At 42.2% G+C, this 23,890-nt stretch overlaps 1 protein-coding gene across 20 annotated transcripts in view; it reads left to right on the forward strand.

Annotated features, from left to right (window-relative positions):
* The window catches only part of pleca (plectin a), a 183,447-nt gene extending 160,352 nt beyond the window's left edge, over positions 1–23,095 (forward strand). For 15 of the 20 annotated variants that reach the window (XM_014177017.3, XM_014177018.3, XM_045709748.2 and 12 more), the window contains 11 exons: positions 1–12; positions 3,867–4,024; positions 4,726–4,904; positions 5,042–5,180; positions 5,408–5,764; positions 5,980–6,063; positions 6,157–6,261; positions 6,372–6,470; positions 7,850–11,200; positions 11,628–18,929; positions 19,062–23,095. The exon at positions 1–12 is cut by the window's left edge and continues 9 nt beyond it. In XM_014177017.3, coding sequence (XP_014032492.1) covers positions 1–12; positions 3,867–4,024; positions 4,726–4,904; positions 5,042–5,180; positions 5,408–5,764; positions 5,980–6,063; positions 6,157–6,261; positions 6,372–6,470; positions 7,850–11,200; positions 11,628–17,993 — 10,850 coding nt within the window. In that variant the 3' untranslated portion in view covers positions 17,994–18,929; positions 19,062–23,095. The remainder of the gene's footprint in view (positions 13–3,866; positions 4,025–4,725; positions 4,905–5,041; positions 5,181–5,407; positions 5,765–5,979; positions 6,064–6,156; positions 6,262–6,371; positions 6,471–7,849; positions 11,201–11,627; positions 18,930–19,061) is intronic. The other 5 variants (XM_014177022.3, XM_082970325.1, XM_082970326.1 and 2 more) reach the window with 1 other exon arrangement.
* Positions 23,096–23,890: the final 795 nt, after the last annotated feature.

A 23,890-nucleotide genomic window follows, 5' to 3' on the forward strand; every position in this document is an offset into this window, starting at 1 on the left:
CACCCACTGGAGGTAAGGTGTCCTAGTTGCAGTGTCAGATTGAGCACATTTTTGACTGGCTTAGCTTTTTCTCTGATAGTTCTGATTCGTTTCACTCCATCAACTTCACTCAACCTATCCATCATTCAAGATTTTCTCTAACTTTGCTGTTCATTGCATTAGCCACCTTGTCCAATCGCATGCGTTTGCATGTGTTGATGCATTGTGTTGTATAATCATGTTGTTTAATAATTTCTCCTGCATGAAGCTGGCAGTGAATTGAGTTTGATTTTGAAACTATGCGTTGATAAGCAAAAGCTTGAGTGATTTCATGAGACAAGAGTTCCAGAAATTTACAATAATTATGTGGGCATAAATAATGAATTCTTGATCGAAATGACCAAGAACAAAATCTATCTCAAGGCCATCAGACTGTTAAATAGCCACAACTAACCGGCTACCACCCATTACCCTGCCCTGAACTTAGTCATTGGCACTAGCCGGCAACCACCCATTACCCTGCCCTGAACTTACTCACTGGCACTAGCCGGCTATTACCCTGCCCTGAACTTACTCACTGGCACTAGCCGGCTATTACCCTGCCCTGAACTTACTCACTGGCACTAGTCGGCTATTACCCTGCCCTGAACTTACTCACTGGCACTAGCCGGCTACCACCCATTACCCTGCCCTGAACTTACTCACTGGCACTAGCCGGCTACCACCCATTACCCTGCCCTGAACTTACTCACTGGCACTAGCCGGCTACCACCCATTACCCTGCCCTGAACTTACTCACTGGCACTAGCCGGCTACCACCCATTACCCTGCCCTGAACTTACTCACTGGCACTAGCCGGCTACCACCCATTACCCTGCCCTGAACTTACTCACTGGCACTAGCCCGCTGCCACCCATTACCCTGCCCTGAACTTAGTCACTGGCACTAGCCGGCTACCACCCATTACCCTGCTCTGAACTTACACACTGGCACTAGCCGGCTACCACCCATTACCCTGCCCTGAACTTACACACTGGCACTAGCCGGCTCCCACCCGGTTACTCATCCCTGCACCTTAGAGGCTGCTGCCCTATATACATAGACATGGAACACTGGTCACTTTACTAACGTTTACATACTGTTTTACCCATTTCATATGTACAGTGCATTCAGAAAGTATTCAGACCCCTTGACTTTTTTCACATTGTTACGTTACAGCTTTATTCTACAATTGATTAAATAATTTTCCCCCCTCATCAATCTACACACAATACACCATAATTATAAAACAATTTTTTTTTTTTAAAGATGTAAATTAATCAAAATCTTCAATATCACTTTTACATAAGTATTCATACTTTTTTGAAGCACCTTTGAGAGCGATTACAGCCTTGAGTTTTCTTGGGAATGACACTACAAGCTTGGCACACCTGTATTTGGGGAGTTTCAACTATTCTTCTCTGCAGATCCTCTCAAGCTCTGTCAGGTTGGATGGGGAGTGTCGCTGCAAAGCTATTTTCAGGTCTCTCCAGAGATGTTAGATCGGGTTCAAGTCCGGGCTCTGGCTGGGCCACTCAGAGACATTGAGACTTGTCCCAAAGCCACTCCTGTGTCGTCTTGGCTGCATGCTTAGGGTCATTGTCTTGTTTGAAGGTGAACCGTCGCCCTAGTCTGAGGTGCTGAGCTCTCTGGAGCAGGTTTTCATCAAGGATCTCTCTGTAAATTGCTCCGTTGATCCTGACTAGTCTCCCAGTCCCTGCCGGTGAAAAATATCCTCACAGCCTGATGCTGCCACCACCGTGCTTCACCGTAGGGATGGTGCCAGGTTTCTTCCAGACGCGACGTTTGACATTCAGGCCAAAGAGTTCAATCTTGGTTTCATCAGACCAGAGAATCTTGTTTCTCATAGTCTGTGAGTCTTTAGGTGCCTTTTGGCAAACTCCAAGCGGGCTGTCATGTGCCTTTTACTAAGGAATGGCTTCCGTCTGGCCACTCTACCATAAAGGCCTGATTGGTGGAGTGCTGCAGAGATGATTGTCCTTCTGGAAGGTTCTCCCATCTCCACAGAGGAACTCTGGGGCTCTGTCAGAGTGACCATCGGGTTCTTGGTCACCTCCCTGACCAAGGCCCTTCTTCCCCGATTGCTCAGTTTGGCCGGGCGGCCAGCTCTAAGAAGAGTCTTGGTGGTTCCAAACTTCTTCCATTTAAGAATGAAGGCCACTGTGTTCTTGGGGACCTTCAATGCTGCAGACATTTTTTGGAAGCTTTACCCAGATCAGTGCCTCGACGCAATCCTGTCTCGGAGCTCTACAGACAATTCCTTTGACCTCATGGCTTGGTTTTTGTTCTGACATGCACTGTCAACTGTGGGACCTTATATAGACAGGTGTGTGCCTTTCCAAATCATGTCCAATCAATTGAATTTACCACAGCTGGACTCCCAAGTTGTAGAAACATCTCAAGGATGATCAATGAAAACAGGATGCACCTGAGCTCAATTTTGAGTCTCATAGCAAAGGGTCTGAATACTTACGTAAATAAGGTATTTCTGTTTGTTGTTTTTCATAAATTTGCAACAATTTTTAAAAACCTGTTTTCGCTTTGTCGTTATGCGGTATAACAAACGTAACAAAATGTGGAAAAAGTCAAGGGGTCTGAATACTTTCCGAAGGCACTGTATATACTGTATTCTAGTCAAGTCCATTCTATTCAACTATTGCTGTAGATATACTATCCACAAATTATTTAGCTATATATATATATAGCTGAAGAGGGGGTAGTCCAACAGTCCAGGTCACAATGGGCAATCACAGAGCTTTTGCTCTCGTTTCTCTCACTCTTTGAACCTATCGTGTCTCTCACTCTTCGAACCTCTCGTGTCTCTCACTCTTCGAACCTCTCGTGTCTCTCACTCTTCGTACTTCTCTTGTCTCCCACTCTTCGTACCTCTCTTGTCTCCCACTCTTCGTACCTCTCTTGTCTCCCACTCTTCGTACCTCTCTTGTCTCCCACTCTTCGTACATCTCTTGTCTCTCACTCTTCGTACCTCTCTTGTCTCTCACTCTTCATACATCTCTTGTCTCTCACTCTTCGTACCGCTCTTGTCTCTCACTCTTCATGCCTCTCTTGTCTCGCACTCTTCATACCTCTCTTGTCTCTCACCTCCTCTGCCCCCTTTGTGCAGGCTGCTTCCTCCTTTATCCCCAAGCACTCCCTGGCTTAACGACCTACAGCCTTTCCTCGTTGGGGCAGGAAGTCCATGTAAGGCTTGGGGATGGAGCAAGCTGCCTGCAAGATATCTCTCAATTACCACTCCCCTCACCTCTCCCTGCCATCTGCCACAAAAAAAAACATATATATATATATTTATACTCCAAACTCCGACATTGCTCGTCCAAATATTTATATTTCTTAATTCCATTCTTTTACTCTTAGATTTGTGTGCATTGTTGTGTGTTGTTAGATTATTACTGCATTGTTGGAGCTAGGAACACAAGCATTTCACTACACCAGCAATAACATCTGCTAAAAATGTGTATGCGACCAATAAAATGTCATTTTATTTTATTTTATTTTGACTGTGCTATTGTACCATAACCATGGATGCATCCCAAATGGCACCCTGTTTCCTACATAATGCGCTACTTTTGACCACATCCCTATGAGCCCTGGTCAAAAGTAATGCACTGTATAGGGAATAGGATGCCATTTGGGATGCAGCCCATGTAACCAAATAATTTTAAGCATATACATAACTATATGCTCTTTGTATCATTCAATATTAATTAGGGAACAGAGCACTATTTTATGATCCAGAATTCTAGTCCTAATGATCTGTAAATTCATCTTCTTATACACGTTTGTAATGGTTGCTCCATTCTGTTCAGGTGAGCAAGATGAATCTGAGTGCCGGAGCTACCTGACCAAGATCAAGGACCTGTGTCTGAAGCTGGAGGGCTGTGAGACTCGCACCGTCGCACATCTGCGACAGCCCGTGGACAAGGAGCCGCTCAAGGCTTGCGCCCAGAGGACCGCTGAGCAGAAGGTACTGCAGTGACGTCACCCCTCAGTGACATTGTTTTGTCTAGTTTATTAGGATCCCCATTAGCTGTTGCACATGCTGCAGCTAGTCTTCCTGGGGTCCACACAAAATACAAAATACATGACACAGTGCATAACAGTTACAGACAAGAACAACACAAAGACAATACAACAATACATTATAGGGGCACCTTGGGAGTTTTAGGGCACTTCCCTATGGGTCTAACGGCAATGGAGGAAGAGACATTTGCTGTTGTAGCTGTTTCTCAACCAAGACAGAAATAAATCAGTATCTATGTAATTTAGACTCAGGGTTGGCCAGGCCACTGGTAAATGGTTACCATAAATCACACATCCAATCCCATCTGTAATGAAGTGTGAGCCCAAATGAGATAACATGCCTATTTGAAACGGAGACAGGCCAAATTCAACATGGGGTTATTGTTTAGGAAGCTATTTAAAGTTCCTGTGTGTCAAGTAAATGAAGTTAGACAGTAGAAGAGACAAACTAACATTTGTAGATCAGTCATGCTGTTTAGTATGTTACATCTGCTCGTTTCTGATCGTAAGAAGTTTCAGAAGACCTTTGTGTCCCTATTTCACTTTACAGTATATTGCTGGTTAGCTTGTTAACAACTCCATGACTGCTTGGATGCCCAGGTGGAATAGCCAGTTATGGTACATTATTCCCTTTTCTGCTCATAGAAAGTCCAGTCAGAGTTGGAGGGCTTGAAGAAAGACCTGACCAATGTGGCTGAGAAGACAGAGGAGGTGCTGGCATCTCCTCAGCAGTCCATCTCCAACCCGGTACTGCGCTCTGAGCTGGATATTACGCTGAAGAAGATGGAGCACATTTACAGCCTGTCCTCCGTGTACCTGGACAAGTGAGTTCCTCACTGACTCTGATTGTTACGACATGCATATCAAAACCATAGGACCAATAAGTAACATCTTCAATCTAAATAGTAGATCTGAGTCATGTTACATATACAGCTAACACTATACACCATTCCTTGTTCAGACTCAAGACCATCGACATAGTGATCCGCAGCACAAAGGGAGCAGAGGACACCCTCAAAAAGTATGAAGCCCGTTTACGAGACGTCAACAAGATGCCAACAGATGAAAAAGAGGTGGAGAACTACCACACCCAGCTAAAGGTACAGTGTCTCTGTTAGAATTAACAGTACTCTATCCGTTGGTGAATAGACAATGCTTTTATATGGACTGGTTATCCGACAGTAACTTAATGATTTCTATGCATTTGTAGTGATGTTCCTCTCTCTCCCACTCTTTCTTTCTCTCTCTCTCTCCTTCTCTCTTTCTCGCTCTTCCTCTCTTTTTCTCTTTTTCTCTCTCTCTTTGTCTCCCTCTTTCACTCTGGTAGACAATGCGTGGCGAGGCAGAGGATGACCAGAAGACGTTCGACAATCTCCAGGTGGAACTGAAGAAGGCGGCGGCCGTGAATGAGAGGATTAAGCTGGTCCACAGCGAGCACAACACCGAGCTGGAACACTACCGCCAGCTAGTGGCCGGGCTAGAGGAGCGCTGGCAGGTCGTGTTTGCCCAGATAGACCTGCGCCAACAGGAACTGGACTTGCTGGGGAGGCAGATGTGCGCCTACCACGAGAGCTATGACTGGCTCATCAGATGGCTCTGTGATGCCAAGCAAAGGCAGGAGAAGATCCAGGCCATGCCCATCGGCGACAGCAAGGCCCTTATGCAACAGTTGGCACAGGAGAAGGTACTGTACGACTAATAATAATATTTGATTGGATTTATAAGTGCTTTACATAGTAAAGGGGAAACTCACCTCATCCACCACCAATGTGAGGCACCCAGGACAAGGTAGCAGGAGGCTTCCATTACAAATAGTGAAGATGAAGCTTCTTTGCTCGATGATGGAATATAATGTTACATTATCATGACAGTCAGTGTTCCAATCTTTTATCATTGCAGAAACTCCTAGAAGAGATCGAGAAGAACAAAGACAAGGTTGAGGAGTGTCAAAAACATGCAAGGGCATATATTGATGCAGTCAAGGTGCGTATGCAAATCACTTAAAACAAGATCATGCATATGGAGATTTTTTTGCAGTAGTAAAATTATTATATTATGTCCATGTGTTTTCCCCAGGACTATGAGCTTCAGGTGGTGATGTACAAAGCTCTGGTGGAGCCCCTGGCATCGCCCCTTAGGAAAACCAAAATGGAGTGCGCATCTGACAATATAATCCAAGAGGTAGGTCATATAGACATGGGGAATTTATTTAATATTATTTTACAGCTACAGTAGCTTTAAAGTTGTTAACAATTATATGGGATTACTAAACATCTGAAATTGTCTTTCAGTATGTGACTCTGAGAACCCGCTACAGTGAGCTAATGACTCTGACCAGCCAGTACATCAAGTTTATCACGGAGACACAGCGCCGTCTTGAGGACGAGGAGGTAAATGAGGGACAAATTGAAGACAGGCAGCAGCTCCCTGCTCCCGACAACTTTAATTAAACCCACTAACCATAATAACAATAGCCTGGTCCAAGATCTGTTTGTGCACGCATGTCAACTATTTAGATGTTTGACATGTCAAGGAGTGACATGATGGCACAACAATTACTATAAAACACTCTCTTTATGTATTAATTAAAGGGTTCAAAATATTTTAGCTGATGTGGTCTATGAGGAAATTAATTAGTTTATTTATAGCTCATCGCAGTATGGAAAGTAATAAAAAAGAGTCATTTAAAATTCTGGTGCTGCAGCACATCCCATTCACTAACAGTATCTGTCTCTCATTCCCCCTATACTGTGGTTCATGGTTGTGTAATCAGTCTTTAAATTACACTTGCAAGTTAGTTTTGCTACAGTATTCCCTTCAAATCTGAAGCAAACATCAGGCTCCCCCATTCAACCCCAGCCTTTTCTTCTGCAATTTAATTTGTTATTTCACTCTTGAAACAAAATATTTCTGCACACTCCATTTTCTCTGATCTGCTGATTAGGACTCTGCAGTCTGACTAACTACCACCTCAGAATGATTATTTCAAGTGACCAGTTTTGTTTGCCCCTAACTCAATCTAAGCATATTCTCTATGGGTAATACACTCTTTGCAAATTATTATTTTTCAGCTTCTGTCCTTTCAAGTTTATTTCCAATTTTTAAACGTGATGGATTTAATTTGTAAAAGATAATACAATCTTAGTCCAAGGTAAAGTTTAAGAGTAGTAGCCAAGTCAGTACATTGAAAAGTGCTATTTGATTGATTCGTATTTTATCTTAGTAATGAAAAATTAAATGGCTACTTCAAAAGACCCAAGGTAAAATACCTAATTGGCATGATACCATTCAAGATCCCAATAGTGTTGTGATGTAATGTCTCATTATGTGTGCCATACATTAAGTAAATGTGACGAGACATGTGTGATTATTTCCCTAAAGCAAATAACAAACATTTCTTTCCTTAGATAATAAATATTTATTCATTTGAAGTAACGTTTTGTTCATGTATTTACATCTACAATGGGGTCCGAAATGATTGACACACTTGATAAAGATGAGCAGAAATTACTGTATAAAATACATCATTCAAATACTGAGCTGTATTGTATGTTCAAAAACATTGGCACTTTTTAAATTCTTTATTTTTTTAAAGTCAGTTATGCTCATCTTTATCATGGGTGTCAATCATTTCGGACCCCACTGTATGTGTACCTACATGTACTTAAACGTTTGACTTTGTTTTGAGTAATTCAATCAACTCAAACATTTATATTCTAACACTGTAATACTTTGTTTTTCCCTTTACTTTTTGCTTCCACTAATACAGAAAGCTACTGAAATACTAAAGAAGGAGGAGAGAAAAAAGTTGTCTGAGATGCAGGCTGAATTAGACAAACAAAGACAGTTAGCTGAGGCGCACGCAAAAGCTATCGCTAAAGCGGAAAAAGAAGCCCAAGAGCTCAAGTTGAAAATGAAAGAAGAGGTCAGCAGGAGGGAGGTTGTGAAAGTGGATTCTGAGAAACAGAAGCACAACATACAGCAGCAGCTGCACGAACTCAAGAATCTGTCAGAGCAAGAGATCCAATCCAAGAGCCAGCAGGTTGAGGAGGCACTGTATAGTCACACCAAGATAGAAGAAGAGATCCACATCATCAGAATCCAATTAGAGACCACCATAAAGCAGAAGGCCACTGCTGAGGCCCAAGTTCAGCAGCTCAGGGACATGGCTGTCGAGGCTGAGAGACTGAGGAAAGTTACTCAGGAGGAGGCAGAGAAGCTTCGCAAGCAGGTGAATGAAGAGACTCAGAAAAAGCGCAATGCGGAGGAGGAGCTGAAACACAAAGCAGAGGCAGAACAAGAGGCTGCCAAGCAAAAGCAGAAGGCCCTGGATGAGGTGCAGAAGTTCAAGATGCAAGCTGAAGAGGCAGAGAGGCGCATGAAACAGGCAGAGGAGGAAAAGCAGAGGCAGGTCATGGTTGCAGAGGAGGTGGCACAGAAGAGTGCCGCCACCGAGCTGCAAACCAAACGCATGTCCTTTAATGAGAAGGCAGTAAAGCTCGAGGCGTCACTGAAACAAGAACAGGACACTGTTATTCAGTTGCAGGAACAGGCAGAGCGCCTCAAGAAGCAACAAGAGGAAGCCAACAAAGCCAGGGAGGAAGCAGAGAAGGAACTTGAGAAGTGGAGGCAGAAAGCCAATGAGGCACTCCGTTTGAGACTCCAGGCTGAGGAAGATGCCCATAAGAAGAGCCAGGCTCAGGAGGAAGCAGAGAAGCAGAAAGAGAAAGCTCAGCGAGAGGCAAAGAAAAGGGCTAAGGCTGAAGAGGCTGCTCTTAAGCAAAAGGAAATGGCAGAGAAGGAGCTGGAGAAACAGAGGAAATTGGCAGAGGGAATGGCCCAGCAGAAACTCTCTGCAGAGCAAGAGCTAATTCGCTTAAGGGCTGACTTTGACCATGGTAAGCAACAGAGGTCTCTATTGGATGAAGAGCTCCAGCGCCTGAAAAATGAGGTGAATGCTGCTGTAAAACAAAGGAAAGAGCTAGAAGACGAACTGGCCAAAGTAAGACGTGAAATGGAAGTTCTTCTTCAGATGAAGTCCAAAGCTGAGAAGGAGACCATGTCTACAACAGAGAAAAGCAGAAATCTCCTTGAGTCTGAGGCATCGAAAATGAGGCAACTAGCTGAAGAGGCGACTAAGCTGAGATCAATTGCTGAAGACGCAAAGAAGCAGAGGCAGATAGCAGAAGATGAGGCAGCTCGGCAAAGAGGAGAGGCTGAGAAGATACTCAAGGAAAAACTGGCAGCCATTAATGAAGCAACTTGTCTGAAAACTGAAGCTGAGATTGCCCTGAAGGATAAAGAGGCAGAAAATGAGCGACTTAGGAGAAAAGCCGAAGATGAGGCTTATCAGAGAAAGATCCTGGAAGACCAAGCAAAACAGCACAAGCAAGACATTGATGAAAAGATCACCCAGCTTAAGAATACTTCTGATTCTGAATTGGAGAGGCAGAAGAAGATTGTAGAGGAAACTCTTAAGCAGAGGAGGGTGGTCGAAGAGGAGATTCGCATACTAAAACTAAACTTTGAGGAGGCATCAACAGGCAAGTTGGATCTTGAGTTGGAGTTGAACAAGCTTAAAGGCATTGCAGATGAGACACATAAGAACAAAGTCAAGGCAGAGGAAGAATCAGAGAAACTCAGAAAGCATGCTTTAGAGGAGGAGAACAAAAGGAAGCAAGCTGAAGAGAAAGTAAAAAAGATCACTGCAGCAGAGGAAGAGGCAGCGCGACAATGCCAGGCAGCTCAGAAAGAAGTTGAGCGCCTCAAAAAGATTGCTGCTGATGCTAACAAGCAAAAGGAGGATGCTGACAAAGAAACAGAGAAACAGATTAGTCTAGCCAAAGAGGCTGCACAGAAATGTAGTGATGCAGAAAAGAGAGCACAGGCTGTTCTGGTCAAGCAGAAAGAGGACAATCTTTTCCAGGGCAAGCTCAAAGAGGAGTTTGACAAGGCTAAGAATCTTGTACAAGAAGCTGAGAAGGCGAAGGAGAAAGCTGAGAAAGAGGCTGCTTTACTCCGTCAAAAAGCAGAGGATGCTGAGAAGCAGAAGAAAGCAGCTGAAGCTGAGGCTGCCAAACAGGCCAAGGCTCAGGGGGATGCTGAGAGACTGAGGATGGCAGCAGAGCAGGAGGCTGCAAAGCAAGCTGAGGCTGAGGCTGCTGCTCTGAAACAGAAACAGCAGGCAGATGCAGAGATGGCCAAGCACAAAAAGCTAGCTGAACAAACAGTGAAGCAGAAGAAACAAGTTGAGCAGGAGCTGACAAAGGTGAAACTGCGACTGGATGAGACTGATAAGCAGAAATCTGTTTTGGATGAAGAGCTTCAGCGCCAGAAGGATGAAGTTAGCAATGCTGTCAAGCAGAAAGCTCAAGTGGAGGATGAGCTATTCAAGATCAAGGTCCAGATGGAGGAGCTGGTCAAACTTAAGCTTAGAATTGAGAATGAAAACCAGCGTCTCATGAGTAAAGACAAAGATAATACTCAGAAATTCCTGGAAGAGGAAGCTGAGAACATGAAGAAGCTTGCGGAGGATGCTGCCAGGCTAAGCTTAGAAGCTCAGGAGGCAGCCCGAGAGAGACAGATTACAGAGTCCGAGCTTGAAGAACAGAGGGCTCTTGCTGACAAAATGCTGAAGGAGAAAATGCAAGCTATCCAAGAAGCAGCTAAACTGAAAGCTGAGGCAGAGAATCTCCAGAAACAAAAGGACAAGGCTCAGAAGCAGGCCCAAAAACTGCTGGAGGACAAGCAGCAGATGCAGCAACGTTTTGAGGAGGAGACAGAGGGCTTCCAAAAATCCCTAGAGGCTGAGCGCAAGAGGCAGCATGAAGCTACGGTGGAGGCAGAGAAACTGAAGCTTAGGGTGACACAGCTTAGTGATGCTCAGTCTAAAGCAGAAGAGGAGGCCAAAAAATTCAAGAAACAAGCAGATGAGATCAGGGTTCGTCTCCAAGAGAAAGAGCAACATGCTTCAGAAAAAGTAATTGTAGAGAAACTGGAGGTGCAGAGATTACAGAGCAGCAAAGAGTCTGATAACCTACGCAAAGCCATAGCTGACCTTCAGAAAGAAAATGAGAAATTACAAAAAGAGGCTGCAGATCTACAGAACAAGTCTAAAGAGGTATTGCAGAATGTGAAATAATCCTGTGAAATAATAAGTGCAAACCCCTTTGCAAATATCCATAACCTTCTCAAAAACACTAACACATAAAGGAGGTCCAAAGTTACTATTCATGTGAATTGCAGAGACTGTCAACAATACTAAGTGTCCAGCAATTTCTCATGAATTACCAAATGTTGCTGCATTTTGTAAATCCAATTATGTTTTCTAGCAAATGTTTATAATTGCATTTCAAAATGAAACCGACTTCAAATAAATTTCCAATCATTGAATACAGAATATATATTGTATATACAATACCATTTATAGAAATATATTGATTATATTATTTAGCAGTTATAATCAGTGTAATAGAATGTTAAGACCATGTGAAAAAGTTTTGTTTGGAGTTGTATTAATTTTGTATTTTTTTTCTTCTCCAAATTAGATGGCCAATGCCCAACAGGAACAAATTAAAAAGGAAAAGATCGTTCTTGAGCAGACTTTCCTGACAGAAAAACAATTGTTGTTGAAAAAAGAAAAGCTCATTGAAGAAGAGAAAAATAAGCTTGAGAAACAGTTTGAGGATGAGGTTAAGAAGGCCAAAGATCTCAAAGATGAGCAGGATCGTCAAAGGAAGCAGATGGAACAGGAGAAGAAGAAACTCCACGCTACCATGGATGCCGCTGTTAAAAAGCAGAAGGATGCTGAGGAGGAGATGTGCAACAAGCAGAAAGAGATGCAGGATCTTGAAAAGAAAAGGCTTGAACAAGAGAAATTGTTGGGTGAGGAGAATGAAAAGCTTCGAGAGAAGCTGCAGCAACTTTCTACATTAAAGAAATCAGCAACATCCCACACTAAAGAAATGGAGATGCAAACAGATGAGGTCCCTGAAGATCAGCTAATTGCAATGACAATGGTGGGAACTACAAAGAAAGTATTCGATGGGTCTGCAGTAGTAGATGGTGAGAAGAAAAACGAAGAATCACCATTTTCTTTTGATGGGATTAGGGAGAAGGTTCCTGCCAGCAGGCTCCATGACATTGGTATACTGAACAAGAAGGACTTTGATAAGCTGAAAAAAGGCAAAACCACAGTGAAAGACCTGAGCAAGACTGAGAAAGTCAAAACATGTCTCAAAGGCAAGAATAGTGTTGGCGGAATCTTGACTGCAGCCAAACAAAAAATGAGTGTGTATCAGGCCATGAAAGAGAATAAACTTTCTCCTGGCGCTGCCACAATGCTTCTTGAAGCTCAGGCAGCATCTGGGTACATCATCGATCCAGTGAAAAACAGAATGCTCACTGTGGATGAAGCTGTAAAGGAGGAATTAATAGGTCCAGAACTCCATAACAAAATGCTTTCTGCAGAAAAAGCAGCTACTGGTTACAAAGATCCTTACACTGGAGACAAAATCTCACTCTTTGAGGCCATGAAAAAAGGTCTGGTTGAACAAGACCAGGCCTTTAGACTTCTGGATGCTCAGATTGCAACTGGTGGAATAATTGACCCTGTCAATAGTCACCGTGTACCTCTCCAGACAGCCTATAAGCAGGGCCAATTGGATGCTGAGATGAGCAAAACTCTATCAAACCCTACTGATGACGCAAAGTTATTCATTGACCCAAGCTCTCAGGAGAGCCTCACTTATCAGCAACTATTGGAAAAATGCACCCCAGATGCAGAGACAGGCCTACTTATGTTACCAATCACAGAGAAAGCTACACAAAGTGACAAGACTTATACAACTGAAGAAACTAAATATGTACTCACTAAAGCGAATATCTCTGTACCATTTGGAAGATTCCAAGGAAAGACTGTGACCATTTGGGAAATCATTAACTCAGAGTATTTCACAGAGGCACAGAGGAAGGATCTGATTCGCCAGTACAAGACCGGAAAAATTACTGTTGAAAAAATTATCAAAATTGTAATTAGCGTTGTGGAAGACAAAGAGAAGGGGAATGAAATTGTGTTTGACGGTCTGAGGATTCCTGTCACTGCAGCTGAACTTCTAGAATCTAAGATCCTCAATAAAGACCTGTTCAACAAATTGCATAATGGTAAAACAACTGTCAAAGAAATCTCTGAGATGGAGCCTGTTAAGAAAGCCTTAAGGGGAACACATAGCATTGCTGGAGTGATCGTTGAGTCAACAAATGAGAAAATACCATTCTATCAAGCTGTAAAGGAACAGATGCTCTCTCCCGAGACTGCATTGACTCTTCTTGAGGCTCAAGCTGGGACTGGATTTGTAATGGACCCTGTCAAAAATCAGAAGCTCACTGTGGATGAGGCTGTTAAATCAGGTCTTGTTGGCCCAGAGATGCATGAAATACTTATGTCTGCAGAGAGAGCTGTTAATGGGTACAAAGATCCCTACACTGGAAAGAATCTATCCCTATTTGAGGCAATGTTGAAAGACCTCATTAAGAAAGACCAGGGTATCCGTCTGCTAGAGGCTCAGCTTGCAACTGGAGGTATAATTGATCCAGTTAAAAGTTATCACATCCCACATGATGTTGCCTGCAAACGTGGATATTTTAACGATGAAACAAACAAGACCTTGAGCAACAACACTGATGAAACTAAAGTCTTCTTTGATCCTAACATGTGGGAGAATGCATCTTATGTACAACTCATGAATAAATGTGTCACTGACGAAGAGACTGGTTTTCCATTTCTTCCGCTTTCAGAGAAAGCAATTCAAAAGTCAAAAGAGGAACATTATAAGTCAAAAGAGGAACATCAATATACTGAGGTCCAGATCAAAGATGCCCTGAACCAGGCAACTATGGAGCTGCCGTATGGACCTTTCAAAGGAAGGAAAGTCACTATTTGGGAGATCATAAACTCTGAATATATTACAGAGGAACAAAGAATCGAGTTGATTCGACAGTACAGAACTGGAACAGTGACTATTGAAAGAATGATTACAATCATTGTCACAATGGTTGATGAAAAGGAGGACAAGAAACAGGAAAAGGAACAGGCCAGCTTTGAAGGGCTTAGGTCATCTGTCACTGCCAGCTCATTGTTTGAATCCAAAATAATTGATAAAGCTACATATGATCAACTCCAACAGGGTAAAAAGAAACCCAAAGAAATCAGTGGCATTGACTCAGTCAGAAAGTACTTGCAAGGAACAGATGGACAGATTGTAGGCATCTATATGGGTGATTCAAAGGAAAAGGTTAGCATTTATCAAGCAATGAAGAAGAACATACTGAGACAAAATACAGGTCTTTCGTTGCTCAAGGCACAAGCAGCAACCGGTTTCATTATCGATCCTGTCAAAAACCAGAGGTACACTGTGGATGATGCTGTGAAAGCAGGAGTTGTTGGTCCTGAGGTTCACGAGAAACTTCTGTCAGCAGAGAAAGCAGTGACTGGTTACAGAGATCCATACACGGGCAACACGATTTCCCTCTTCCAAGCCATGAAGAAGGAGCTTGTGCTACGAGAACATGCTATTCCCCTGTTGGAAGCTCAGGTGGCCACAGGAGGGATTATTGATCCAGTCAGCAGCCACTATGTTCCAAATGATGTGGCCTTCCAACGTGGCTATTTCAATAAGCAGATGGCTAATAACTTCACTGACCCCTCAGGGGATATCAAAGCTTTCATTGATCCCAACAATAATGAAAGTTCCACCTACAAACAACTGCAAGAGAAATGCATAAGAGATCCAGATACCGGTCTGTGCTTCCTGCCGCTATCAAAGGCTGAAGCTCAAAGTCCAGTGGAAAAGTCATACATATACACAGAAGAAATGGCACAGACAGACTTGACTAACACTCAAGTGGATATCCCTCATCAGAGCTATGCAGGGAAGGTAATGACCCTATGGGATGTCATGGGGTCAAACCTTCTCCCTGAGGAGGAAAAGCTAAGGCTCCTGGAGCAGTATCGCCTCGGGCAAATCACAAAGGAGAGAATGATCATCATCGTCATTGAAATCATTGAACAAAGGGAGATACTGAAAGGAGAGCAGAGCATGTCCTGTGATGTGATCAGACGAAGAGTCACTATTGAGGAGCTCTATAGTTCTCGCATTATCGACCTTCAAACATACAACATGTTGAAGCAAGAGAAGAAAACTATCCGTGAGGTAATGGAAATGCCGTCTGTAAAGCAGTATTTGTTTGGCACAGGCAGTATTGCTGGAATCCTCTCAGACTCCCCCTCTAAGGTTAGTATTTACCAGGCCATGAAGAGAGGTCTCATTAAGCCTGATTTTGCTATCAGTCTCCTGGAGGCCCAAGCAGCAACAGGATTCATCATTGACCCTGTGAAAGAAGAATTGCTAACAGTTGACGAAGCTGTGCGCAAAGGGCTAGTCGGCCCTGAAATCCATGACAAACTTCTCTCTGCCGAGAGGGCAGTCACTGGCTACAAGGATCCTTACAGTGGAAAAGTAATCTCTCTCTTCCAAGCGATGAAAAAAGACCTTGTTCCTGAGGACTATGCCCTGAGGCTTCTTGAAGCCCAGGCTTCCACTGGGGGACTTATGGATCCAGAATACTACTTCCACCTTCCCACAGATGTTGCAATGCAACGAGGATACATCAATAAGGAAACGCACGACAGGATCACAGATCCAAACAGTGATGTACAAGGTTATGTTGATCCAACCACAGAGGAGAGACAGAGCTATGCCCAGCTGCTGAAGAAATGCAAAGCTGATAAAGAGAGTGGTCTGCGATTACTTTCACTGGCCGACAGAAGGCTGCTTTTCAAGGGTCTCAGAAAGCAAATCACCTTAGATGAGCTGCTTCGTTCACAGATTATTGACCAAAAGACATACAATGATCTCATTGAAGGCCTTATCTCAGTAGAAGAGGTCAGCAAAGAAGTGAAGAAGTACCTTGAGGGCACAAGCTGCATTGCTGGAGTATATGTAGAATCCAGCAAAGACCGTCTGTCCATCTACCAAGCAATGAAAAAGAACATGATAAGACCCGGGACAGCCTTTGAACTTCTTGAAGCTCAAGCAGCAACAGGATATATAATTGACCCAATAAAGAACCTGAAGCTGAATGTCGGTGAAGCTGTTAAAATGGGAGTCGTTGGTTCAGAGTTCAAAGACAAGCTCATCTCTGCTGAGCGTGCTGTTACAGGCTACAGGGAGCCATACTCTGGCAAGAACATCTCTCTATTCCAGGCCATGAAAAAGGGTCTCATTCTGAAAGACCACGGCATTCGCCTATTGGAAGCCCAAATTGCCACTGGTGGGATCATTGATCCAGAAGAGAGTCACCGCTTGCCAGTCGAGATGGCCTACACACGTGGCCTGTTTGATGAGGAGATGAATGGCATTCTTACAGACCCATCTGATGACACTAAAGGCTTCTTTGACCCTAACACTGAGGAGAACCTCACTTACCTGCAGCTGATGGAGCGATGCATGATTGACCCGGAAACTGGACTAGCACTTTTGCTGTTAAAAGAAAAGAAACGTGAGAGGAAGACATCCTCTAAATCATCTGTGCGTAAACGCAGAGTAGTCATTGTTGACCCAGAGACAGGCAAAGAGATGTCTGTGTATGAGGCATATCGCAAAGGACTTATAGATCAACAGACCTACATGGAGCTTGCAGAGCAGGAGTGTGAGTGGGAGGAGATTACTATCTCCTCATCTGATGGTGTTGTGAAGTCCATGATCATTGATAGAAGGTCTGGCCGACAGTATGACATTGATGATGCAATCACAAAGGGCCTCATTGACCAGTCTGCTCTGGATCAATACCGTGCTGGAACTCTGTCCATCACAGAGTTTGCAGACATGTTGTCCGGAAACATAACTGGCACCAGATCCAGGTCATCCTCTTTTGGGTCCACATCATCTTACTCCAGTAGCCCAGCTCCGTCTATCAAACCCCCAGCAACAATATGGAATGACCCAACAGAAGAAACCGTGCCTGTGGCTGGAATACTGGATACTGACACATTGGAAAAGGTGTCTGTCACAGAAGCCATGCACAGAAATCTTGTGGACAATATCACAGGTCAAAGATTGCTGGAGGCTCAGGCTTGCGCTGGTGGCATCATTGATCCAAACACTGGAGAGAAGTTCTCAGTTTCAGATGCAATGAACATGGGACTTGTGGATAAGATCATGGTTGACCGAATCAACCTGGCACAGAAGGCCTTCAATGGATTTGAGGATCCCAGAACCAAAAAAAAAATGTCTGCTGCACAAGCATTAAAAAAAGGGTGGTTGTACTATGAGGCTGGTCAGAGATTCCTGGAAGTACAATATCTAACTGGTGGTTTGATCGAACCAGAGGTCACTGGCAGAGTTCCACTAGACGTTGCAGTCAACAAGGGCACCCTAGATGCACGTACTGCACAAAAGCTACGAGATGTCAGTGGATACTCCAAATACCTCACCTGCCCAAAGACAAAGCTTAAGATCTCATACAAGGATGCCATGGATAGAAGCATGATTGAGGAGGGTTCTGGTCTGCGTCTGTTGGAAGCCTCTTCTCAGTCAAGTAAAGGCCTTTACAGTCCCTACAGTGTTAGCGGTTCTGGGTCAGCATCCGGTTCCCGGCCCGACTCAAGAACTGGCTCCAGGTCAGGCTCCAGACGAGGGAGCTTTGATGCCACAGGCTCTGGTTTCTCCACTAACTTTTCCTCCTCCTCCTTCAGCTCGACGAGCTATGGGCGCAGATATAATGCAGGATTACAAAGCGGACTTAGCATGGATGAGCTAGCACAGGCCCTGACATCATTAGCAATGGGCAGGAACTGCAGTTCTGAAGAGAGAATATTCACCACAATACAACCAAATTACTCACCAGTTGCCTAATTCTTATTAGAAAAATAGACTACCTTTATTCTGCTCTGCATGTTGTTATTATGGGGCTTTTCAGCAGTATATTATATACATCTTTTTGCTGGCTTTACATTTTGTCCATAGTTTATTCAGTTCAATTTTTTTAAGTACATTTTCGGTTGCTCTCTTTTGTTTTGTGTAGTCTGAGAAGTCACATTTTTGTAGACTTTAATGGCAATGTTGCCATTATTTATATGCTTACATACAGAAGAGCTGTATTCAACCTATTATCTTTTTATTTTTAGCAACTACAATGATATTGATAATAACGTTTACAGTGTTAGACATATTGACATATTTTTTTTATTTTTAAGCCAGCTTGTTATTAGTTCTAATTCATTATACTTCTATAGTTACATTTTCAGACATTTGAGTAAAAATTATATTTAGATTTTTTTAGATATATTTCTGTTAAATTCCATCAAAGAAAGAACAATATCTATTATAAAGTATACCTTTTTATGGCAAAACAAATTAGATGTAAAAGCTGTTAAACTGATATCTGTCATTACAAATATATAGAAATGGAAAGGAAAGCATCCAATCTGCAGAGTAGAATAAGGAGTCACAGGACAATTAATTATTATAACACTGGAAGAAATGCTTAAACAAAAACCAAGCTTCAAGAACTTTTCTCATCTCGGCTACAGTGCCGCTAATGTTTGGATTCTACCTATCCCCTTCTTGTAATATACAATGGACTACCAATCAGTTAAAACTATGCAGTCTTTATACAGTCAAGCACCTTATGGAGAGAGCATTCCAAGGATGGCAATCCCAACATAATAAAATCTGGACAAACTCACTTGAAGTGAAAGATGCCCCAAATCACCATGAAACAGCTTGGTCTCATCTCAAGCTGAAATAACTTCTCAGCAGAACCATTGCTTCTCTGGAGACTTTTGAAAGGTAAGTGTCGAAATCTTTTCTTTGATTTTATATTTTTTTGCTAGACATGAATCTTAAATAAATGCTGTATCTTCAAGTATTTTTTCTTCATTTTGTTGAAACCTAAGTTTTGTCTGTATTTTACTCCCTTAGCCATCTCCACTCCTCCTCTGTGTGCTGATGCTTTGATGTCTTCCAATATCCTGAGACCCTCAAGTCAAAAAGAAGAACTACCTGAGATCACCGGCAATGTTCACACTCAAGACTGCACCATAATTTGTTTTAGACTTTTTATTTTTCAGCCATTTATTAAAAAATAAAGGATGATGTTGATGTTAACTAAGCAAAATCGAATTAATCACTGTACTGCTTTGACCGTCTTCAGCCTTGCTTCTAACTTTGACCCTATGCCTGCTCACCTACACCTGATCTCAGTAACAGTCTTAACCACCGCCACACAAACCACAATTGCTGTAAGTGCCTGCATATTCAATGCATCAAAGGGTTGCATAGGTTACAAGGTGTGAATTGTACTGTAAATTGAGTGATTCACAACTGGAGAAAAAACTGATACACACTTCCCATAGTTAAAATTATATATTATCATTATTATCAGGTATTTCCCAAGTTCATGGCACAATTTATGCATCATACGGTATTCATACCGCATCAAAACCCTTTTATTTCTATATAATAAAACTAAGAACATTTGTACAGGGCTAATACTTAAATAAATGTTTAGAGATAAAAATAATTATAACATTTGAAATATACTGACAAGCTATGTACTGTACACTGTATTATACACTGAATGTACAAAACATTATGCACACCTTCCTAATATTGAGTTGCACCCCATTTTGCTCTCAGAACAGCCTCATTTCGTCGGTGCATGGACTACAAGGTGTTGAAAGCGTTCCACAGTGATGCTGGCCCATGTTGACTTTAATGCTTCCCACAGTTGTGTCAAGTCAGCTGGATATCCTTTGGGTGGTGGACGTATGGGATTGATACACATGGGAAACTGTTGAGCGTGAAAAACCCAGCAGGGTTGCAGTTCTTGACACACTCAAACCGGTGCACCTGGCACCTATTACCATACCACGTTCAAAGGCAGGTAAATCTTTTGTCTTGCCCATTCACTCTCTGAATGGCACACAAAATCCATGTCTCAATTAGCTCAAGGCTAAAAAATACTTATTTAACCTGTCTCCTCCCCTTCATCTACACAGATTAAAGTGGATTTAACAGGTGACATCAATAAGGGATCGTAGCTTTCACCTGGCCAGTCTATCATGGAACGAGTAGGTGTTCCTAATGTTTTGTACACTCAGTGTCTATTTGAAAAATATCTTTAAGCTTAATCACTTGTTGCCTCCTAAACCAGTGTTCATATTTTCCACCACAATTGTTTGTTTTATTGTTCCTTAAAAGTACTTTCCTTTGTAAATCATCTAAATTTCCATATTATTGTTTTGCATGTTTGATCCCCCTTTAAATGACGTTCAGTTTATGAAGGCTTTAGCACTACATAAATGTGTTAAAGTATCTATGACCGTATGTCATGCTTTGTAAAGGGTTCATAAATGTGGCATAACTGTGACATAATCAGCATTAGTTAGGGTTAGGTTTAAAATACAATTTTAAGAAGATCAATTGTGGAAATGGGCAAGGTTTAGCCATAATTGACTATTTTTACTGTGTTAACTAGTGATGATAAGTACTTTACTCTGTAAGGTCAGCCCTATAGAATTCTATGGTCACTCCACTAAGGCCAGCTTTGAATGGTTGATATCACAGGCTTAAATGTGCGGTGTGTTCAATAATCTAGGGACGTCATTACACCAAGAAACACTTACCTTGATGAAAGCCCCCAACCTAAAAATATTGAAAATGGCTGTCTTCTGGCGCAAAGTTACATGTTCCTCAGTACACAAACACGCACACAACAAAAACAAGCCATACCTTGAGGTGTTGGGCCCATCAGGTCTTTGCATCAGACCATTTAAATACCTCTTACACCCTTTGGATCATGAGAGAACCTTCATAATTCAGTCGAACGTTAATAACCTATTTATTGACACTATGTAGTGTCCTGTAATACTTAGTTTGAAGTAAGACACCTTTTGTCATTCATACCACATCCATAAAGACTCTATATTGCATGACGCCAGACCGCTTTGGTGATTTATAACACATACATAAATGCCTTGTATCATATGAAGCTGTACTTACTATAAAGTCAGACACCTTTGGTCATTCATAACAGACCCATAAAGGCTTAATGATGTAAACACAAATGTATTAACACTTAAGAAATTATCACTAAAAGCTAAAACAAATAAACATTAAAGACAAATACATTAAGTTTCAAAAAGTCCAACAAAGCAATTATATTGAACATTACACGGGACTGTGAATAGTGTAGTTTGTCCCTGAGCTAGTGGATTAATGGTTCTTGCCTCTCTGCCTGCTGGAGGTACTGCATGTTGGTTCCAACCTTAAAAGTAACAACAAAGAAAGTTGCATGTCTGTTTTTTTTGTGCAGCGCCAGAAATTTGATTCGTATTATTATATTATTTAATGTACAAATCTGATGACATGACTATGAGACATGTCTGTATCTAAGGGGATTTTTATTTAGCTGAGCCTGCTGGCTAGCTAGCGAAATTATTTTAAATAACGACTGAGGTAGCTACAGTATGGAATATAACTCAACACAACTACTAATTTAAATTACAATGAATAAAGGTTAACTTGTTTTTCACTGTCCAGTGGCACCACAATTGGGCATTTTCATTTGCGAACTCATCACATGATCAGCATCTTGTCGGTAACACTAAAAAAATACTTCCGGGTCACGGAATTTAGGAATTCTATCAAATAAAAGTACGTCATGTATTGAATTCATAGTATAAAAGTGTCAATAATCTGTATTCATGATATATGAAAAATAGTTGTCTAAACATTAACAATGTTTCATATATCTTCATATATAAGTGACATTTGTATTAAATTTGGAATGCGAATCACTGTACAGTGTATGGTACGGAGTGTTGCTGGCCTTTTACTCCACCCATTCCATTGGTGGTCATAATGCTAATCACTGCACATAATCATCACATGTGCCATTGTTCCATAAAACAAAAAGCCCTCTAACCAAACAACAATGCAGGGCATTAAAGGGTAACTACACTCAAAATATAAGTTTCTTAGATTTTTCACATACCTCAAAAGTCATCCCCTGATGCGGTTTAAGCATTGTTGTGAAGACAGAAAATCAAATGTTGTAGTTTTTGAATTAAAAACGTGTGAAAAAAAATAGGGAGAACCTGAAACAATTGGGGAAATCTGAAACCTGGAAAAACAAAACTGAGAACATTTTATTTGGGAAAAGAAAACGGAACTAGGCAAAAAATCTAAACGGATTTTAAAATGCCTCACCAACGTGTTTTGCTGTGCATGACTGCACAGAGTGTGTGTCAACCTGCAGCACAGTATTTTGGGGAAAGTTGAGGTCTGGTCCAATATTGACTATGCACACAAGAGGGAAAGAAGTTGGGCCATCCTAGAAATGTTTTAAAATAATATCAAATTTAGCAGACGCTTTTATCAAAAGTGACTCACAGTCATGCGTGAATATATTTTTTTGTATGGGTGTTTTCAGGAATCGAACCCACTCTCCTGGCGTTGCAATGCTCTACCAAGATGCATGACAGGGTTATAAATGCTTTGTGAAGCTTCAATTTAATATGATTTATAAAGCCTTTATTAAGCGGTGCTTATGCCATCGTTTATAAAGTACAGGTTTGTCATATTTGACATAGTGGGTTATGTCACATGTGAGATTGGTGGTTATGTCACACAGTTATGCCACATTTATGAACCCTTTATAAAGCATGACATATGCTTGCAGATTATTTGTAACACATGTATGTAGTGTTTGAAGCCTTTATAAGCTGTACGTCATTTAAAGCGGGACATTTAACTTGGTTGAAAATATAAAGAGTTGTATCCATTTGAGAATACATTTTTGGTTGTGAAGGCTTTTAAAAATGTTTGAAGGATTTACTTTAAAGTTGGGTTATCAGGCATGCTTACAATGGCATTTTGAAAGGGTGACATTGTATTTTAATGTAACACCTAACAGAATGTAAATAAACTTATGAGGCATCAACACAAAAGTCCATGCAATGTCTTTTGAGTAATTAAATGTTTTTCCTGATGCAAATATGTTCGCATGTAGATAATTACACTCCAAACAATATCATGTTTCAGGGAAGACCCAGATGGAGAGTGTTGAAGTAACACAAGTGTATTACTAGAACAGGGGGCAGGCAAAACGACAGGCAGAGGTCAGTAATCCAGATCGGAGTCCAAAAGGTACAGAACGGCACGCAGTCTCAGGGTCGGGGAAGGCTGAGGCCAATAATCCAGTGTGGTGGGGCAAGGTACAGGACGGCAGGAAGGCTCAGGATCAGGGCAGGCAGAATGGTCAAAACCGGGAAAACTAGAAAACAGGAACTAGAAAAAGACAGGAGCAAGGGGAAAACGCTAGTAGGCTTGACGAACAAAACGAACTGGGTGAAAAGCTTCAAGTTCCTCGCCGTGCACATCACTGACAACCTGAAATGGTCCCTTCAAACAGACAGCGTGGTGAAGAACCTCAAGACGCTGAGAAATTCGGCTTGGCCCCTAAGACCCTCACAAACTTTTACCATTGAGAGCATCCTGTTGGGCTGTATCCTCGCCTGGTACGGCAATTGCACCATCCACAAATGCAGGGCTCTCCAGACAGTGGCGCAGTCAGCCCAACGCATCACCGGGGGCACACTGCCTGCCTTCCAGGTCATCTACAGCACCCGATGTCACGAGAAGGCCAAGAAGATCATCAAGGACCTCAGCCACCCGAGCCATGGCCTGTTCACCCCGCTACCAAGAACCTGACAAACAGATTCTATCAGCAGGCCATCAGACTGTTA

Source organism: Salmo salar, chromosome 27, assembly GCF_965601325.2.
Source record: "Salmo salar chromosome 27, fSalSal1, whole genome shotgun sequence".
NCBI lineage: Eukaryota > Metazoa > Chordata > Actinopteri > Salmoniformes > Salmonidae > Salmo > Salmo salar.